At 43.8% G+C, this 19,291-nt stretch overlaps 1 protein-coding gene across 1 annotated transcript in view; it reads left to right on the forward strand.

The window, feature by feature from the left end:
* The first annotated feature begins 8,579 nt into the window (after positions 1–8,579).
* tnmd (tenomodulin) overlaps positions 8,580–19,291 on the forward strand; it is a 76,310-nt gene continuing 65,598 nt past the window's right edge. The window contains exons 1-2 of the mRNA XM_055927242.1: positions 8,580–8,711; positions 14,366–14,500. Of these exons, the coding sequence (XP_055783217.1) occupies positions 8,664–8,711; positions 14,366–14,500 (183 nt within the window). The 5' untranslated portion in view covers positions 8,580–8,663. The remainder of the gene's footprint in view (positions 8,712–14,365; positions 14,501–19,291) is intronic.

The raw sequence follows: 19,291 nt of genomic DNA on the forward strand, positions 1-19,291 counted from the left end.
TGTTGTGTGGTTTAATATAAAAGCTCACTTGATATTGATTATTGCTTGGATCCACTAATACTCTACTATGACCTACCATCTCTGAAAGCCAGGACAGGTCTATTAAACATAAGAAGCTGATTGAAAGTAATTATTACACCTACTTATTTAGTCCATCTGCTGCCCTGTGGCACTCACGTGGTCGCTCAGAGTGCACAACATGTGTAGAACATGCCTCTGAGACTCGAGGCGAATCATCACATAGAAATATACGATTATTCTATTTCTTTGAATCATCGCCCTTCTACCTTGACATCAATAACCATGAGGAGTCAATCAGTGCTCTTTCTGCCAGTATAGGGCCCTTGTAATTACTGTTTGACTATGACTTATGGGAAGGCTCTATTATTTGCAGCCGCTGCCCAAGGACGCACAAGGCCCAGTGCTCTCGTAGTGCTCATACAGGGAGCTTTGCTTTGAATATTCCACTAAACAGTTGCTTGGCTCGGAGAGCACTGCCAGGAGCTAAACAAATCAGTCAATGTGAATAGAGATCACGACAGTGAAAAATACCCACATTTTTTGCCTTAACTTTGATACACTTTTTTACTTCTGCACACTTTTTCTATGCAAGCTGTGTTGAGGATGATTTTCCTTTCAACATTTTCCTTTCTTTATAAGGTTATGGAAAATGTCTAGGAGTGCAGAAAGCGATTCCACAATATTGCCGCTTAGATAATTTTGCCGATCTGCCTCCCCTCGAACTCTGAATTGTATTAATATTTAATCACATTATGAATTGTATGAGGAATACAATTACCAAGGTAAATACACCTGTTCCGCCAAGCAAGAAATTGAGAAAATCCCACTGCAAGCAGCTTTCCCTCTCAAGGTGAGCTTTAGGAAAATGATTGCAGCAACTTGGAGAGATTTGCAACATGGTAATCCGCCTTTCTATTCATTTGCTTCCCCCAGTTTGTCAGTTCAAAGGAACTCGTAAGAGAGGGTGTAGTGTTCTCCCTCCAACTTTTATTTACTCACTTTGCATGCACATGGAAATCCATTGAAATGATGGCTCCATCTGGAGAAATAGGTGCAACATCCATTGCTTCTTCTGTCTAGGATTTCCTTCAGCCAATGTCTAGATGTTGTATTACCAGATTATATATTCTTGTTCTGTTGTTGCACTCATATTTGTATCCTTTTGTGGTCGCCTCGCGTGTCATTGAGAAATACATTCCCTAGTACATTGCTGTGCTCATAATTATCTGATAACGAATGAATCCTGTATGTAATGACTCAGCTCTGGTGATGAACCCCGATTTGACACTTTATCTGCAGCATCCTGGTTTGGAGGGAGTACCGGCCATTTACACCAGTATTGTCAAATTACAAATCTATTATAACCTCATGTATAATAATAATAATAATAATATAGGGTATATACAGTATATATTTGTGTATGTTTGAGGGGCAGTTATTTTCCAAGAAATTGTGCACATAGCAGAGCAGAATAGAAAAGGATTAGTAGAATAAATGACAGTTCTGGTCAGGTTCCAGTTACACTACATTAAACAGTCAAGAGGCTCCTCAGTGAAGTGCACAAGCTTCATGTGCTGGGCTACACCTCTTCTTCTCCTCACTGAAGCATGACAACCCAGAGAAAGCGAGAGAGAGCGAGGGAAAGAGACAGATAGAGAGGGAGGAAGAGAGAGTGAGGGAGACAGATAGAGAAAGAGGAAGCGAGAGGGAGCGAGAGTGAGGGAGAGACGGTATGGGAGACGGATAGAGAGAGAGGAAGGGAGAGAGAGTGAGTGAGACGGATAGAGATCGAGGAAGGGAGAGAGAGTGAGTGAGATGGATAGAGAGAGGAAGCGAGAGAGTGAGGGACACAGATAGAGAAAGAGGGAAGGAGAGAAAGTGAGGCAGACGGAGCGAGAGAGAGGCATGGAGAGAGAAAGGGAGGCTCCTTCCTCAGACCCCAGAGCTGTAGTTTCCATGACTGCCTTCAACGTTAATATTCACTCTCTCCCTTCCGCCCTCACCTCTCCTTCCACAGTAATGAAAGACTAAGGCAGTACCTGCAGAATGGTCATGAGAGGATAATGGAATCACACAGGATAATAAGGCCATGTTTGATCTGTGCAGAGCCACTCAGGGGTGCTGCGGTGTAGTCCAAAGGGAGGGGCTGGCTTCGTCTGCTGTTAGTGTGTGAGAGATGGGACCCTATCTCTTGATCGTCTCACTGCACACGTGCAGCCCAGTTAATCTATGTCTGCGCCTACTGGCCGTGACCAGATGGATGCAGGCCTTACTGTAGCGACAGGGAAGAGCGGGGCTGCTGGAGTACCTTGGCAATGGGCTGGGGAAATGTGTGGAGTGTCCTCAACAGCTCTGTGCCGGAGTGGGAAGGCCTTGACTGGGGAGGAGAGAGAGTGAGGGGTGAAGAAGACTGCGACATGCATGCCATCAAAGCTATGGAAAAGTTACACTTGCCTTGTTTGCACCTTCACTTGTTTTGAACTTTTATGTGCCTCACATTCTACTCCATGGCTGCGTCTGAACAGCCAACAAACAGACAAGAGGCTGAATAGTTCATCAAATTCCTATCAAATGCTGGTCAGCGATGAAGCTTCGAGGGGGAAAGAGCAAATGTTTATTTCAGATGTAGAATCTTAATCACTCTTTTGTTGAGGAGAATTTTCCACAGCAGGAAATGCAAACTTGTAGTGTATTTGAGTTTTAAAAGGCTTCTAAAGTTAGCAATTTCCACTTTGAAATTTCAGACCTGATTTGCCCTAATGAAAAATGTATCAACCCTTACAAATTAATCCACAAAATAATTCACATTTCTTGTTTCCTACTGTAGCAAACTGACTGAAATTATGATCCTACATTTATCATTCTTCCAGGTTTGCTCAAGCTGCTCCCATCAGCCCGCCTCTAATCTGTAGGTATCTGGCGTACACTCACTCCAAATTGCTGTTTATTCCTTCCTATGGGTGTTGAAGCCCCAGTATTGCTCTGAATGCTGCAAGGAGGATGGTCTGTGGCTGCTTGACTCCAGTGCTGACACAACACTATTCCTGAAAGAGCTGCTGCTTGATTTACCCAGGCAAAATGTGACAGTAATTGTAAAGATTTATATCAATAGGAAAAAGCTGACAAAGCCACATGGCTATCAGATCTGACAGACTTAATGAGTGTTGAAATGTTGCATGTCACACTAAAGTCCTGCTTCACCACGTTTAACTCAAATGATTTCCGTTGTACTGACCTTGGTCCTCAATATTCCTCTTCCTTATGAAATCTAGGTATGTGTGAGTATTTACCTCTGTAACGGTCCTGACCAGTTTTATGTTGTTTTTGTATGTGTAATTGGTCAGGGCGTTAGTTTTGGGTGGGCAGTCTATGTTATCTGTTTCTATGTTGGTTTTGGGTTGCCTGGTATGGCTCTTGATTAGAGGCAGGTGGTTTGCGTTTTCCTCTAATTAAGAGTCATATTTAGGTAGGGCGTTCTCACTGTTTGTTTGTGGGTGATTGTCTCCTGTGTCGTGTAATGTATGTACCATACGGGACTGTTTGGCTGTTCGTTTTCGTTTCGATGTCGTCTGTTTCCTGTCCGTGAGTTTACGTGTAGTTATGTAAGTTTATGTTCAGGTTTCGTTGACTTCGTTTTCTTGTTTTGTAAAGTTGAAAGTGTTTTGTTTTTCGTGTTGCCATCATCATCGTGTTAAATAAAAAGATGGCTTATTTCCCTGAAGCTGCATTTTGGTCTGATGATCCTTCTCTCCTCTCCTCGTCTGAGGATGAGGAGAGCGACAGCCGTTACAGAATCACCCACCACGCTAAGACCAAGCGGCAAGGGAAAAATAAACGGAGTAAGGGACAGGAGAAGAAGGAGCAATGGACATGGGACGATTTATTGGAAGGAAAAGGTGTCTACACATGGGAGGAGATCCTGGCTGGTAGAGATCGCCTTCCATGGGAACAGCTGGAGGCACTGAGGAGAGCAGAGGCTACCGGAGAGAGGAACCGGAGCTATGAGGGAACGCGTCTGGCACGGAAGCCCAAAAAGCCCGTAAGTAATTCCCAAAAATTTCTTGGGGGGGGGCTAGGAGGTAGTGGGCCAAGGGCAGGTAGGAGACCTGCGCCCACTTCCCAGGCTTACCGTGGAGAGCGGGAATACGGGCAGGCGCCGTGTTACGCAGTAGAGCGCACGGTGTCTCCTGTACGAGTGCATAGCCCAGTGCGGGTTATTCCACCTCCCCGCACTGGTAGGGCTAGATTGGGTATTGAGCCAGGTGTCATGAGGCCGGCTCAACGCGTCTGGTCTCCAGTGCGTCTCCTCGGGCCGGCCTACATGGCACCTGCCTTACGCATGGTTTCCCCGGTTCGCCTACATAGGCCGGTGCGGGTTATTCCACCTCCCCGCACTGGTCGGGCAACCGGGAGTATTCAACCAGGTAAGGTTGGGCAGGCTCAATGCTCAAGAGTGCCAGTACGCCTCCACGGTCCGGTATTTCCGGCGCCACCTCCCCGCCCCAGCCTAGTACCTACAGTGTCTACACTACGCACTAGGCTACCAGTGCGTATCCTGAGCCCTGTTCCTCCTCCACGCACTCTCCCTGTAGTGCGTGTATCTAGCCCGGTGCCTCCAGTTCCGGCACCACGCACTAAGCCACCTGTGCGTCTCCAGAGCCCTGAACACACTGTATCTTCTCCCCCTACTAATCCTGATGTGCTTGTCCTCAGCCCGGTGTCACCAGTGCCGGTACCTCGCATCAGGTATAGAGTGGGCTTTGAGAATGCAGTGTGCCCTGTCCTTGCTCCCCGCACTAGTAGGAAGGTGCTTATCATTAGCACGGTGCCTCCAGTTCCGGCACCACGCACCAGGTCTACAGTGTGTCGTATCCGGCCAGAGCCATCCGTCTCACCAGCGCCATCTGAGCCATCCGTCTCCCCAGCGCCATCTGAGCCATCCGTCCCCCCAGCGCCATCTGAGCCATCCGTCTCCCCAGCGCCGTCTGAGTCATCCGTCTGCCAGGAGCCTGCAAAGCCGCCCGTCTGCCATGAGCCTGCAAAGCCGCCCGTCTGCCATGAGCCTACAGAGCCATCCGCCAGACAGGAGCCGCTAGAGCCGTCTGCCAGACAGGAGCCGCTAGAGCCGCCCGCCAGACAGGATCTGCCAGAGCCGCCCGCCAGACAGGATCTGCCAGAGCCGCCAACCAGACAGGATCTGCCAGAGCCGCCAACCAGACAGGATCTGCCAGAGCCGCCAACCAGACAGGATCTGCCAGAGCCGCCAACCAGACAGGATCTGCCAGAGCCGTCAGAGAGCCATGAGCAGCCAGAGCCGTCAGAGAGCCATGAGCAGCCAGAGCCGTCAGAGAGCCATGAGCAGCCAGAGCCGTCAGAGAGCCATGAGCAGCCAGAGCCGTCAGAGAGCCATGAGCAGCCAGAGCCGTCAAAGAGCCATGAGCGTCGAGAGCCGTCAGCCTGCCATGAGCGTCGAGAGCCGTCAGCCTGCCATGAGCGTCGAGAGCCGTCAGCCTGCCATGAGCGTCGAGAGCCGTCAGCCTGCCATGAGCGTCGAGAGCCGTCAGCCTGCCATGAGCGTCGAGAGCCGTCAGCCTGCCATGAGCGTCGAGAGCCGTCAGCCTGCATAGACCTGCCAGAGTCCCTCAGCCAGGATCTGCCAGAGTTTATCAGCCGGGACCTGCCCCTTGTCCCGGTGTTGCCCCTTGTCCCGGTGCTGCCCCTTGTCCCGGTGCTGCCCCTTGTCCCGGTGCTGCCCCTTGTCCCGGTGCTGCCCCTTGTCCCGGTGCTGCCCCTTGTCCCGGTGCTGCCCCTTGTCCCGGTGCTGCCCCTTGTCCCGGTGCTGCCCCTTGTCCCGGTGCTGTCCCTTGTCCCGGTGCTGCCCCTTGTTCCGGTGCTGCCCCTTGTCCCGGTGCTGCCCTTTGTCCCGGTGCTGCCCCTTCTCCTGGTGCTGGATGTTTATTTAGGGGATGTGAGTTTTAGGGTGGGCATTGGGAGGGGAAGACAAAAACGGGGAGTGACTATGGTGGTGTGGGGACAGCGTCCAGAGCCGGAGCCACCACCGTGGTCACCTGCCCACCCAGACCCTCCCCTGGACTTTGTGCTGGTGCGCCCGGAGTTCGCACCTTGAGGGGGGGGTTATGTAACGGTCCTGACCAGTTTTATGTTGTTTTTGTATGTGTAATTGGTCAGGGCGTTAGTTTTGGGTGGGCAGTCTATGTTATCTGTTTCTATGTTGGTTTTGGGTTGCCTGGTATGGCTCTTGATTAGAGGCAGGTGGTTTGCGTTTTCCTCTAATTAAGAGTCATATTTAGGTAGGGCGTTCTCACTGTTTGTTTGTGGGTGATTGTCTCCTGTGTCGTGTAATGTATGTACCATACGGGACTGTTTGGCTGTTCGTTTTCGTTTCGATGTCGTCTGTTTCCTGTCCGTGAGTTTACGTGTAGTTATGTAAGTTTATGTTCAGGTTTCGTTGACTTCGTTTTCTTGTTTTGTAAAGTTGAAAGTGTTTTGTTTTTCGTGTTGCCATCATCATCGTGTTAAATAAAAAGATGGCTTATTTCCCTGAAGCTGCATTTTGGTCTGATGATCCTTCTCTCCTCTCCTCGTCTGAGGATGAGGAGAGCGACAGCCGTTACAACCTCGACCATCTAGTAAAATGACATGGACAACACTGCGACAATTCCGTCGATTTGTCCAGGCATATTCCCTTCTTTTTATTTAATTTTTTATCTTAAGCGGTTTTAACATTCTTTAAAGTCAGTGCTGTAGAAGCAACATACTATATGGACTATCAGGCATAACGTTAACTCCCAGACAACTTCAAGTCCTCCTTTTGCCTGAAAGATTGGAAATCTGCCAGATTTCACCAGATGTTAGAAAGCTTCCTGCTTAAATGTTTGCACAGTGTCACATGGCCTTAGACTGTAAAGGTGTCAAACAGCATAGAGTGTCAAATTATAATAGTGTTTCATTGTGTGTCAATGTAAGCTCGAACAAAGGAACAGGAAAAAAATGGATTCTGTTTCACTGTGTGGGAACACCATCCTGAGTGTTGTTTCTATTAGTCACTTTGCTGTGTTTACTGTGTTTACTGTGTTTACTGTGTTTGCTGTGTTTACTGTGTTTGCTGTGTTTACTGTGTTTGCTGTGTTTACTGGGTTTGCTGTGTTTACTGTGTTTGCTGTGTTTGCTGTGTTTGCTGTGTTTACTGTGTTTACTGTGTTTGCTGTGTTTACTGTGTTTACTGTGCTTGCTGTGTTTACTGTGTTTGCTGTGTTTACTGTGTTTGCTGTGTTTACTGTCTTTACTGTGCTTGCTGTCTTTGTTGTGTTTGCTGTGTTTACTGTGCTTGCTGTCTTTGCTGTGTTTGCTGTCTTTGCTGTGTTTACTGTGTTTGCTGTGTTTACTGTGCTTGCTGTGTTTACTGTGCTTGCTGTCTTTACTGTGCTTGCTGTCTTTGTTGTGTTTGCTGTGTTTACTGTGCTTGCTGTCTTTGCTGTGTTTGCTGTGTTTACTGTGTTTACTGTGCTTGCTGTCTTTGCTGTGTTTACTGTGCTTGCTGTCTTTGCTGTCTTTGCTGTGTTTACTGTGCTTGCAGTCTTTGCTGTGTTTACTGTGCCTGCTGTCTCTGTTGTCGCTGCTGTCTTTGCTGTGTTTGCTGTCTTTGCTGTGTTTACTGTGTTTGCTGTGTTTACTGTGCTTGCTGTCTTTGCTCTGTGCTTGCAGTCTTTACTGTGCTTGCTGTCTTTACTGTGCTTGCTGTCTTTGTTGTGTTTGCTGTGTTTACTGTGCTTGCTGTCTTTGCTGTGCTTGCTGTGTTTACTGTGTTTACTGTGCTTGCTGTCTTTGCTGTGTTTACTGTGCTTGCTGTCTTTGCTGTCTTTGCTGTGTTTACTGTGCTTGTAGTCTTTGCTGTGTTTACTGTGCTTGCTGTCTTTGCTGTGTTTACTGTGCCTGCTGTCTCTGTTGTCGCTGCTGTCTCTGCTGTGCTTGCTGTCTTTGCTGTTTTTGCTGTCTTTGCTCTGTTTTGCTGTGGGTGCATTCACTTGAGAGATTGGTTAGACAGCCAGACTGGAGCAAAAATGCCAAAATTTTCCAAGCCTTCTCTTTCTCATAATTCCATGTATTTTCTCGAACACTTTCAAAAGTTAACTTGTCCTCCAAGAGGAATACAATTTAAAGTAAAATTAGTATAACTCTCCTGACTGTAGTACAGAATATTATAGTTAAAAACCTACCTTGTGTCTCTCTTGTTGTGATGCGTGTTGTTTTGACATATATTTTTATTTTTAAAACCAGCCTCCGTCCTCGCAGGCCTTTTGCCTTTTGGTAGGCCTTCATTTTAAATAAGAATTTGTTCTTAACTGACTTGCCAAGTTAAATAAAAGTATTTTAAAATATAAAAAAATAAGATATTTCACTCTTTGAGTTTGGAGCACATTTCTGCTGGAAACATCTGCTTTTCTTATAATGGGAATCACAAGTGTTTTGGTAATTCCATCCCATCTAAAACCTCCCTCCCCTTTCAGTGCACTCTGAAATTACCAACGGAATGAAGTTTGGACTTTTTTCCTTCTAGAGACTTAGTAGTTTTACCAGCTAGGACGGGTGAATCTGAAGGAATTCTCCTCTGGGCTTGCATTATGGAAAATAGCTCTCAGTCCAGCAGTCAACAGGCTCTATGGAAAGATGTGAGTCTTAATGTCTTTTTTGTTGTTGCTAATTGACCATACTATACCGATTGTAGAAATATTGGTAATAAGTAGTAATAAATTCAGTATTTATTTTACTGGGTGATGAAAAGATAATGAATGCAATTACAATGACAACAAATGTCAGTATTTTGTCATGCATATTGGGGAAAAAATACCTTACAGAGAATAGAGCCATTGCAATTGGTATATTGTGAGTTTTAGGTGGGTTGAGAGACCTGAAGGTCATGATGAGGCAAAGATAAATCAAATAAAACAAATGCCTAGAGTTATATCTGACATCATACAGTCACCGAATGTTTTCTCTTTGGAATCACAAATAGAATGGGACTTGATATTGGTGCCTGACTGAGTGTTTCCAGAGGCATAGTTTCCTCATCTTTCCTCTCCGCCTTGCCTCCTTGGGTCTTTGTGTTGTTTATTCTTCCTCAGATTCACCTGAGCTAGGGGCCTTTATTCCTCAATAACATGTGTTCTCACGTAGTGAGATTTCAATATGTCTGTGGCTGTTTTTGAGTGCTTATTGCTCTCTGACAGAATAAAAAACCACATTGCCTCTATAATCCATAGATATTCTCCCGAATAATGTGATGTTGGACATGAAGTTCTGCTTCTTAATAGTGACAGTGACTTGCTATTTATTTCACCTGTCGTGTGTCTATGCTTTTGGTACCAAATGAAAATTGTACATTCCAATAAGAGATTAAGAAGCTGTTCATCCATCACACTCTTCTCTCGTGAAGATTTTGTCAATTGTTACAACAGACTCCCTAAGATGTGAATAGAGGGAATCAATATGATTGTACTGAATCCAAAATGGACTACTCTTAGTCCAGTCTTGTGGAATAATTTAAACTAGTCTTGTGGAATAATTTAAACATTTTGTTTGTGTGTTACCTTAATCCACCACAATTCAATGATATGTGCAAGGATGGCAAAAATGCCCATTGCCATGACCCCGCCCTTCCCCGTTGTTTAGCTCTTGCAGCTTTTTATTTTTTCTCTAGTTTTTTAAGTAAGCGCTCCATCCCTCTCTCTTTCTGTCTCAGAACAGCAGGGGTCCTCAGGCTCCCTCATCACAGACTGAGTCCTGCTATAGAGGTACCAACCATCTGGTTGATTGTCAACCCTAAAACCAGAATTAACACTGGTCGACTGGCAGTCGTCTGTCTGTAAACGTTCTACTCCTCTCACTTCCTCTCCGCCCCCCCCCCCTCTCTCTCTCGTCTCTCTCCCTCTCTATCTCTTTCTCTGAGCAATTTATATTCTGTGCAAACTGTCCTCGAGTCAAGTTTCCACTGCTTATGCAAGCTGCTGGAGGAGAGAGTAGACTTAGGACACATTTTTTTCCACGCTGGGAGAAATTCTCTTTATGATAGGTATTTCTGGCCCTGTGATTATGTAGCCTTCTGTTTCCTATCATCATACCTTGAGAGGAGAGCCGGTGCCTTGATGTGCCACATTGGATGTTTATGGCTACTGCTATGGTTTATCACATACACTACATGACAAAAAGTATGTTGACACCTGCTTGTCGAACATGTCATTCCAAAATCATGGGCATTAAAACTTCTTATGGCTGCATCCCGCTACCGGGATCGATATGACAGCAGCCAGTGAAAGTGCAGGGCGCCAAATTCAAACAACAGAAATCTCATAATTAAAATTCCTCAAACATACATGTGTCTATTATCATTTTAAAGGTAATCTTGTTGTTAATCCCACCAAAGTGTCCGATTTCAAATATGCTTTTCAGCGAAAGCACTACAAACGATTATGTTAGGTCACCACAAAACCACAATAAGCACAGCCATTTTTCCAGCGAAAGATAGATTTCACAAAAAGCAGAAATAGAGATACAATTAATCCCTAACCTTTGATTATCTTCATCAGATGACACTCATAGGACTTCATGTTACACAATACATGCATGTTTTTTTTGATAAAGTTCATATTTATAACAAAAAATCTGAGTTTACATTGGCGCGTTACATTCACTAGTTCCAAAAACATCAAGTGATTTTGCATAGCCACATCGTTTCAGCAGAAATAGTCATCATAAAGCACCTATACACATAAAAAACAATACTAACAAGAAACAATCTCTGACAAAGACATGAGGGGAAATTGAGGGTTAAATACACAAGAGGTAATGGATGGGATTGAAAACAGGTGTGTGGGAAGACAAGACAAAACCAATGGAAAATGAAAAATGGATCGATGATGGCTAGAAGACCGGTGACGTCGACCGCCGAACACCGCCCAAACAAGGAGAGGCAACGACTTCGGTAGAAGTCGTGACACTTACCTTTGATGAACTTCATCAGAATGCAGTCCTAGGAATCCCAGGTCCACAATAAATGCTTGATTTGTTCGATAATGTTCGTTATTTATGTCCAATTAGCTACTTTGGTTAGCGCGTTAGCGGTAAACAATTCCAAAGTCACAAAGCGCATCCACTATAACGTGACGAATGTCCAAAAGTTCCGTAACAGTCAGTAGAAACATGTCAAACGATGTACTGAATCAATCTTTAGAATGTTGTTAACATACATCTTGAATAACGTTCCAACCGGAGAATTAGATTGACTTCAGAAGAGCGGTGGAACGGAGGTCCTCCTCATGTGAAGGGGCGTGTTCAATGCGTGGTCACCTCATTGCAGTGATTACTATTTCCTGTCTCCTTCGGCCCCCCTTCACATTAGAGTCATCAGACAAAGTTCTATTGACTGTTGACAATAGACAACCTGACTGTTGAAGTGAAAACTCATCAATATCTCGCTGTAATTTCAATGAGAGCTTGGTTGAAAATCTGCCACCTCAGAAACAATTCAAACAGGAAGTGGAACTTCTCAGGTTTTTGCCTGCCATATGAGTTCTGTTATACTCACAGACATAATTCAAACAGTTTTAGAAACTTCAGCGTGTTTTCTATCCAATACGAATAATAATATGCATATATTAGCAACTGGGACTGAGGAGCAGGCAGTTTACTATGTGCACCTCTGTGCACCCTTCATCCAAGCTACTCAATACTGCCCCTGCAGCCATAAGAAGTTAATATGGAGTTGGTCCCCCCTTTGCTGCTATAACAGCCTCCACACTTCTGGGAAGGCTTTCCACTAGATGTTGGAACGTTGCTGCTGGGACTTGCTTCCATTCAGCCACAAGAGTTTAGTGAGGTCGGGCACTGATGTTGAGCGATTAGGCCTGGCTCACAGTTGGCATTCCAATTCATCCCAAAGGTGTTCGATGGGGTTGAGGTCAGGGCTCTGTGCAGGCCAGTCAAGTTCTTCCACACCGATCTCGGCAAACCATTTCTATATGGACCTCGCTTTGTGCATCGTCATGCTGAAACAGGAAGGGCCTTCCCCAAACTGTTGCCACAAAGTTGGAAGCACAGAATCATCTAGAATGTCATTGTATGCTGTAGCATTAAGACTCCCCTTCACTGGAACTAAGGGGCCTAGCCCGAACCATGAAAAACAGCCCCAGACCATTATTCCTCCTCCACCAAACTTTACAGTGCATTCGGGTAGGTAGCCTTCTTCTGGCATCCATTAAATCCAGATTCGTCCGTCGGACTGCCAGATGGTGAAGTGTGATTCACCCCTCCAGAGAACGAGTTTCCACTGAGAGTCCAATGGCTTTGAGCTTTACACCACTCCAGACGACGCTTGGCATTGCGCATGGTGATCTTAGGCTTGTGTGCGGCTGCTCGGCCATGGAAACCAATTTCATGAAGCTCCCGACGTTCTTGTGCGGATGTTGCTTCCAGAGGCAGTTTGGAACTTGGTAGTGAGTGTTGCAACTGAGGACAGACTATTTTTACTCGCTACGTGCTTCAGCACTCGGTGGTCCCGCTGTGTTTGTGTGGCCTACCACTTGGAGGCTGAGATGTTGTTGTTCCTAGACATTTCCTCTTCACAATAACAGCACTTACAGTTGACAGGGGCAGCTCTAACAGGGCAGAAATTTCACGAACTGACTTGTTGGAAAGGTGGCATCCTATGACGGTGCCACGTTGAAAGTCACTGAGCTCTTCAGTAAGGCCATTCTACTGTCAATGTTTGTCTATGGAGATTGCATGGCTGCATGCTCAATTTTAGTCACCTGTCACCTGTTGACAGGTGTGGCTGAAATAGCCGAATCCACTTATTTGAAGGGGGATCTACATACTGTATATATAGTGTACATGTGCATACTAAAATACATGCATTTCACTATTGCATTCTTCATGTTGATAATATGTTTGGATCTGTCAGGGATGAAAGCCAAATAGAAATCCAGACGCGGAGAGAAAACTATCTGTCCATCTCTATAAATCCATATTCTTGATGGTTATTAGATAGACATTAGTCATCAAACATTGGCAGCATCATCTTCTTGATCATATCATCATCTTATCACCTTATAAGTAAGTTTAGTGTAAATTACGACTCAATAAGAATAGTCTATAGAAGCCCAATATACACGTTTAGCAAGCACTTAGCAAGCACGATGACAGTCATTCAATTCTACCTTCATTCATAGTTGTTAATTAATCATTTGTTGTGCATCCTAAACAAGATATCGTGTTTGAACAACGTATACTTTTTATCATCACCTTAGATGCAAGAAGATGGCCCAATTCTTTTAAGGAACAACAATTTTGCTAATTGAAGTTAGCTCCGTTTTCGATGTCTTCTTTCATGGTCCTCGGAAACCTTTGAAAGCAGTCCAGTGTGAATTAGAACATTTCATTCCCTCACCCCTGGAGCTTTGAGGGGGAACAAAAGCCCTGTTTTGTTAATTTGTGGCCTTGAGCTCTGGGAATTGAGTCCAGTGGGGAGAGTTTTAATTGGAGGAAACATTTAATAAACGTGACCTTTTAGTATCTCTGCAGCACTGCAGATTTTCCATATGCTGATTATTTACTTTGTGCGGGCATAGTAAGGTACTTCCAGAAAGTAGGTCTTCAAAGTTCCAAGCAATATGTTTATCACCAACTTCATCGATGGAAGCCTGGAAACAGAGAGTAAGGAGTTGTACAGGTGGCAAGGTTGCCTATTTTTCAATCTCCAATTCCTCTTTCAGATGCCTTCTCCTAGTTCTTCTCAAGGGACTGCAATGTTGTACAAGGTTCACAATGACATGCTGAACCGCATTAATACTAAAACAAAGAAGTATGTGGGGGTTTTATTGATATAATTATTGATATCATATTTCTGCAACGTTGTAGAGTAGGCCTATAGAGGCTATGGAGAGTAAGCAACATTAGGAATCTTGCATCAATAAATGATTGTCAGACACTATTTAAATTCTGTCATGTTATAATGTGGTTATTACAATGTTATAACACTACCATTGGAATAACAAAATCCTCACTGCAGGTGTATACCAAGTGTTGAGAGACTATTTGAACGTTTTAAATGATAGTTACTTCTTCAAGGACATTATATGATATGTACATGAACAACCCTGAGGTGTGAATGGATTAGCAGTGCTTCTCAGGTGCTTCTACACCTGCATTGCTTGCTGTTTGGGGGTTTAGGCTGGGTTTCTGTACAGCACTTTGATATATCAGCTGATGTAAGAAGGGCTATATAAAAACATTTGATACCATGACATTTTATTTCAAATGTTCTCCTTAGGTGGAGGTCGGAAAAGAGAAGAAGACCAGGTACCGGAGTTACCAGCGAGGAGCCCTGATTCTAGGGGTGATCTTCTTGATGTTAACGCTGGGCATCTTCAGCCTCAGACACTTCTGGAGCCCACGTCTGGCGAGGGTAAGGCCTGGTTTATGTCTGTAGCAGTAGTATTGCTTCATGATTCATGATTCAAAATATTTGTTGTTTTAGCTTGTTATCGGAGTCATAAAGTTGAATGGCCTTTTTTAAGTTTTATCAACTTTGAATTTCAAGCTATCCTAATTTACACCAAATTTACTTCGACTAAGTCAACTTCACCATTTGTCATTATAACCTACTATTCCTAGTTGAATCAATTTCACCTTTAGTTAGGATAACTTTAAGTTTAAAGTTTATATAACTAGCACCAAATTTACTATAACATTTACTATAAAATAAAGTCAGTTCAATGTTACAGTCAGTATAACCTACAATTTATAGTTTAATCAATTTAGTAGAAATAACTAGCCTCCACTTTGAAATTACTTCATATTTTCAATGAATCTAACTTACTATCAAGTTAAGTAGACTATATATACATTGACATAACAACCCTAACCCTGACCATAGCAATTATATAACACAGATTTCAGTAGGGAACATTATGCTCCCATCTGTCTCTTGCTCAATGTGTGAGCTTTTTCACCAGTTTCAAAACTGCCAGTGCACTCAGTTAAGTCAACCAACCAACACAACAATTTAACTACAACGGCGTTCTCAGTAACGGTTAAAGAAAAACATTTATTGTTACTTTTAACATGTGGTTGTTCATCTACCTTTGTTGAATTCAGTAAGTGAAGTTGCTCTGGATAAAGCATCCGCTAAATGACCAAAATGTAAATGTCAAAATTAACGGTTGCATTATTCTAAGAGCTCAGCACCCCCAAAATAAGTTGAAGGTCATCTGAACTTGACATTTTTAGTCAACATAACTCCTATGTTGCTTCATTAGATTTGACGTTTTGGTTGTGAATTTCCAAGTTGAGTAAACACGTAGTTCTTAGCTGATTCAACTTGATTTCATAAGTTAAGACAATTAGATAAGTTGTAGTTATCTAAACTTGACATTTACAGTCAACACAACTGTTATGTTGCTTCAGTTGTTTTGACGTCATGGTGAATTTCTAAGTTTAGTAAACACATTGTTTGTTGCTAACTCAACTTGATTGAATAAGTTATGACATTTTGGGTGAGTTGAAGTCAACTTTATTTATTAATTTTTTCAACACAACCCAATTTTGCAAATTTTCGTGACTTGGCTACATAAAATTAGTCATTTTAACTGAATCTCAATATATCTTTTTTTACAATGTACACTAGAGTGATAGTAAAGGTTTAGTCTAGGGAGGGTAAGGCTTGGCTTATGTCAGTAACAGTAGTATTGCTTCATGATTAACCAGTACACTAGTGGTAAAGGTTTAGTCTGGGCCTCAGCAAGGTAAGGCCTGGCTTATGTCAATAACTGTGGAATGTCATGATGACTCTTTGTATTTTTTCACAATAAACCAGTATGCTGGGTTTCCATCGCTCTTATCAAAACTAGCTCATGTCCGACCTTGAATCGGGTTAAAAGTTACACATCCGTTCATCCTTCTCTACCATGAAAACAGCTACGTATATTGATGTCATGCTCCAATGCTGTATGGCCCAGCTTTTAATGGAAAGTTAGAATTGTTAGGACTCAGGATAAAAGACCCACTCAAGCTTTTCCTGACCAAATCCTATCTATGACTTCCATGGAAAATGTGTTGAAATGGAGAGAGATGGCCACACAAAGAGCCAGGACAGCCTTAGTCGGCAGTCAGTATAATATTGCACTGAATTAAAAGCTCTATTGGCTCTAACGAAGCTCTATCGATAAGACAGCTGTGTTTTGAAATGACTGTCTCAATGTCTTGGTTTTCGCATATGTAATTTAAGGAAGCTTTCATGTTATACGATGATATCTCTTGTTGGAAATGTTTGATTGCAGCGTCATTTATCATTTTGTCTATTAACTTCTCTCTACTCGCAGTGTAAATATGTTTACACAATTGGTGCTCCTGATACCTCTGTCCAATCGACCTTAATTGCGGTTGACCACATTGGCAGCACTAGAACTCAAGCCTCTTCATGTTATAATTGGAGTAAACTCTTGTCTGAGCCATTCATCTTGTGAAAATCCAATTCACTCACTTTTGATGGAGAGTATTTTCACTCCGCTTCTTTCCCCCAGATTCCCCATGGGGGAAAAAAGCTAATTTACTCAAGACCATGGAAAAATAAATACATCGATACTTTCTTCTCAAGGAACATTAGCCAGTATTTGTGTTCCAGGCGCTACCTTGAATGAGAGAAAAGAACGGTAAATGATTTTGCTTCTTGTACAGAATATTTAGACCAATGATAAAAAGATCTACTAACTAAACTAGATATTTCAATGTCGACAGTAAACCACAGTAGTCCATATGATTGAACAAATAATACAAATGGTTTACTGTTTATAGCGGCCTTCAATTAGCAATAATACAACTATTTTTTATACTATGTATACTGTACAACAACCAGCTTCAATAACCCTCTCTTAAGAAGCTATTGGAATAATATTGAAGAAAAATATCCTTTTTTCTTCCTTTTAGCACAAGTAAGTTGTGAATTACTGTACACATCAAAATGGGAACTTTTTCACATGTGGGATAGTGCTGGAAGGTAACAGAGCACAGGCTAATCAAGGTACAGCGAAATGCTCTGTATGGACAGGCATTGTCCACCTTCTCCTCATCCTTGCTCACCAGGTATAAATCACCTTTGGGTCTGTCTTCTTTGTCCTTGTTAAATATTTCATGCCGGAGGTGGAGGAGTCATTATTTCCACTTTAATAAGCTGTGATCACTCTCACGTGGCACATAATGTCCGCATCCCAAATGCCACTATGGCCCCTGGTCAAAAGTAGTGCACTATAAACAGAATAGTGTGCCATTTGGGACGCATCCAATGTGTTGAGGGCAGAGGCTTCCCAGGGATTGGACATCAAACCCGTGGCCTCTCACTTCCCCTTTAATGGGGTCTTGAGGGGAGGCCCCGTTCTCTGGCCTTCATCAGTGAGAAAGATGGAGCCGCTTCAAAGCCCAATCACCTGTCTGTCTGCCTGATGGGAAGCCCCCTTAGAGACACTGCAGTAAAACACACCAATTGTATCCTCGCCAAACCCATCTTGGGACTCATCTGAAGGAGAGTTTGAACAGAGAATGGGAGTGTTTGTGTGTGTGTGTGTGTGTGTGTGTGTGTGTGTGTGTGTGTGTGTGTGTGTGTGTGTGTGTGCGTGCGTGCGTGCGTGCGTGCGTGCGTGCGTGCGTGTGCATAAAAAAGCTGTGTTTCCACAGACAATGACAATGAAACCTGTATACAGTATATGCAAACATTACAGCTTTAGGCAGTCACAACTTCACAGCTCCCAATAAATATTTCAACCACAATAATATATATTTCATGCACAACCTCCTCTGCCCATGTGGATGAGTCTCTTTAAAAAAATATCTTAATGTGGAATGGCTTGCCGCTCTTACCTTTCCGTTTCCCTGTAAGCTCTCATCAATTATTACCTTGCTCTGGAAAGCTTTAACCCCTGACAAACTAATTAGAAGTCAATACATCAATTGAGCTTGCCTCTGCCACTCCCCACTCTGGCAGGAGCCTCCAACACGCTGGTCTCCTGTCCCCTGCCATGGAAAGGTAATTTGTTTTGCACATTGTATTTCAATATGACACGGTACCCACTTGGGAACTTATTTTAATTACTTGCAAACATATGTTGCTACAGAGGCCTGTGGGGAAGATAGTTTGCCATCATTCTCACTGCCTGTGTGTGTTTTAGTGTGTAGGCTGGGCTGCTGCCTACGTCCTCTCTTGGCTTCCGGTACATTTCTGTCTTACTGTTTACTGTGTAGTCATTATTGTTAGGGGGCTCCAAAGCTCACAGGGGATTGTGCCTCCTTGTGTATTAATCTACTGTTATTACCAATACACAATGGTTCGTCCATGGATGTATTATATGGTGTGCTTAGCAACTGTAGAAATGTATGCGTGATTATGACTTCATACCTGCACTCATCAAGGGATTACCTGTGGTGAAAATAGACCTGCGGTTTGATACATTACAATGGATTTAAATCAGTGCCGGTACTATGCTGGGGGTTCTTTGTAAGAATTCTATGAACATAATTCGTCACCCAGTTCGTAGGGGGTATTCTCTTTCACCTCATGTTGTTCAGGTGATTGCTATACTCTCCACAGCCTCTTCGAGACACGAAACAATTTGGGTGCAGAATAACTTCTTGGGGCCGCAGGTGGCCTAGCGGTTAAGAGCGTTGGGTCAGTAAAGGTTGCTGGTTCAAAAACTGAGAGGAATAGGAGAAAAATCTGTCTATGTTCCCTAATTGCTCCTGTAAGTTGCTTTGCATAAAAGTGTCTGCAATATGACGTTAATGGCAACTAGCCACAGAATAATTGTGAATCGAGAGTTATTTGTGAACCAGTTACTCCAGGGGGAGCCTAAATAGCTCCCAGGTGCTGCTGGGACAGTGTGGTGAAATTGCATGAGAAACACAGGTGCCAGGCTGAGGGGATGCACTCCATTATTCAAGCTGGAATTGCATTGCTCACCTTGATGTCTCGCCCCAGTCCCCGGGCAGTCCCTCACACGCTGCCCCAGACTGCAACTTAAAGACTTCAGTGTCAGGCTGGGGTTGCCTAATGAACAGTCTTGCACCTGCTCCTTTCGAATGGTCACAGGTGCTGGGCTTTCTACTGCCCTCCTCAGTTTGTGTCCTGAGTTTGTTTTGACAATTCCAGCGGTGCCCTAGAAATGTCACCAAAGGAGACTGGTTCACATGTTTTGTATTTAACGTCATC

Source organism: Salvelinus fontinalis, chromosome 6, assembly GCF_029448725.1.
Source record: "Salvelinus fontinalis isolate EN_2023a chromosome 6, ASM2944872v1, whole genome shotgun sequence".
Taxonomy (NCBI): Eukaryota; Metazoa; Chordata; class Actinopteri; order Salmoniformes; family Salmonidae; genus Salvelinus; species Salvelinus fontinalis.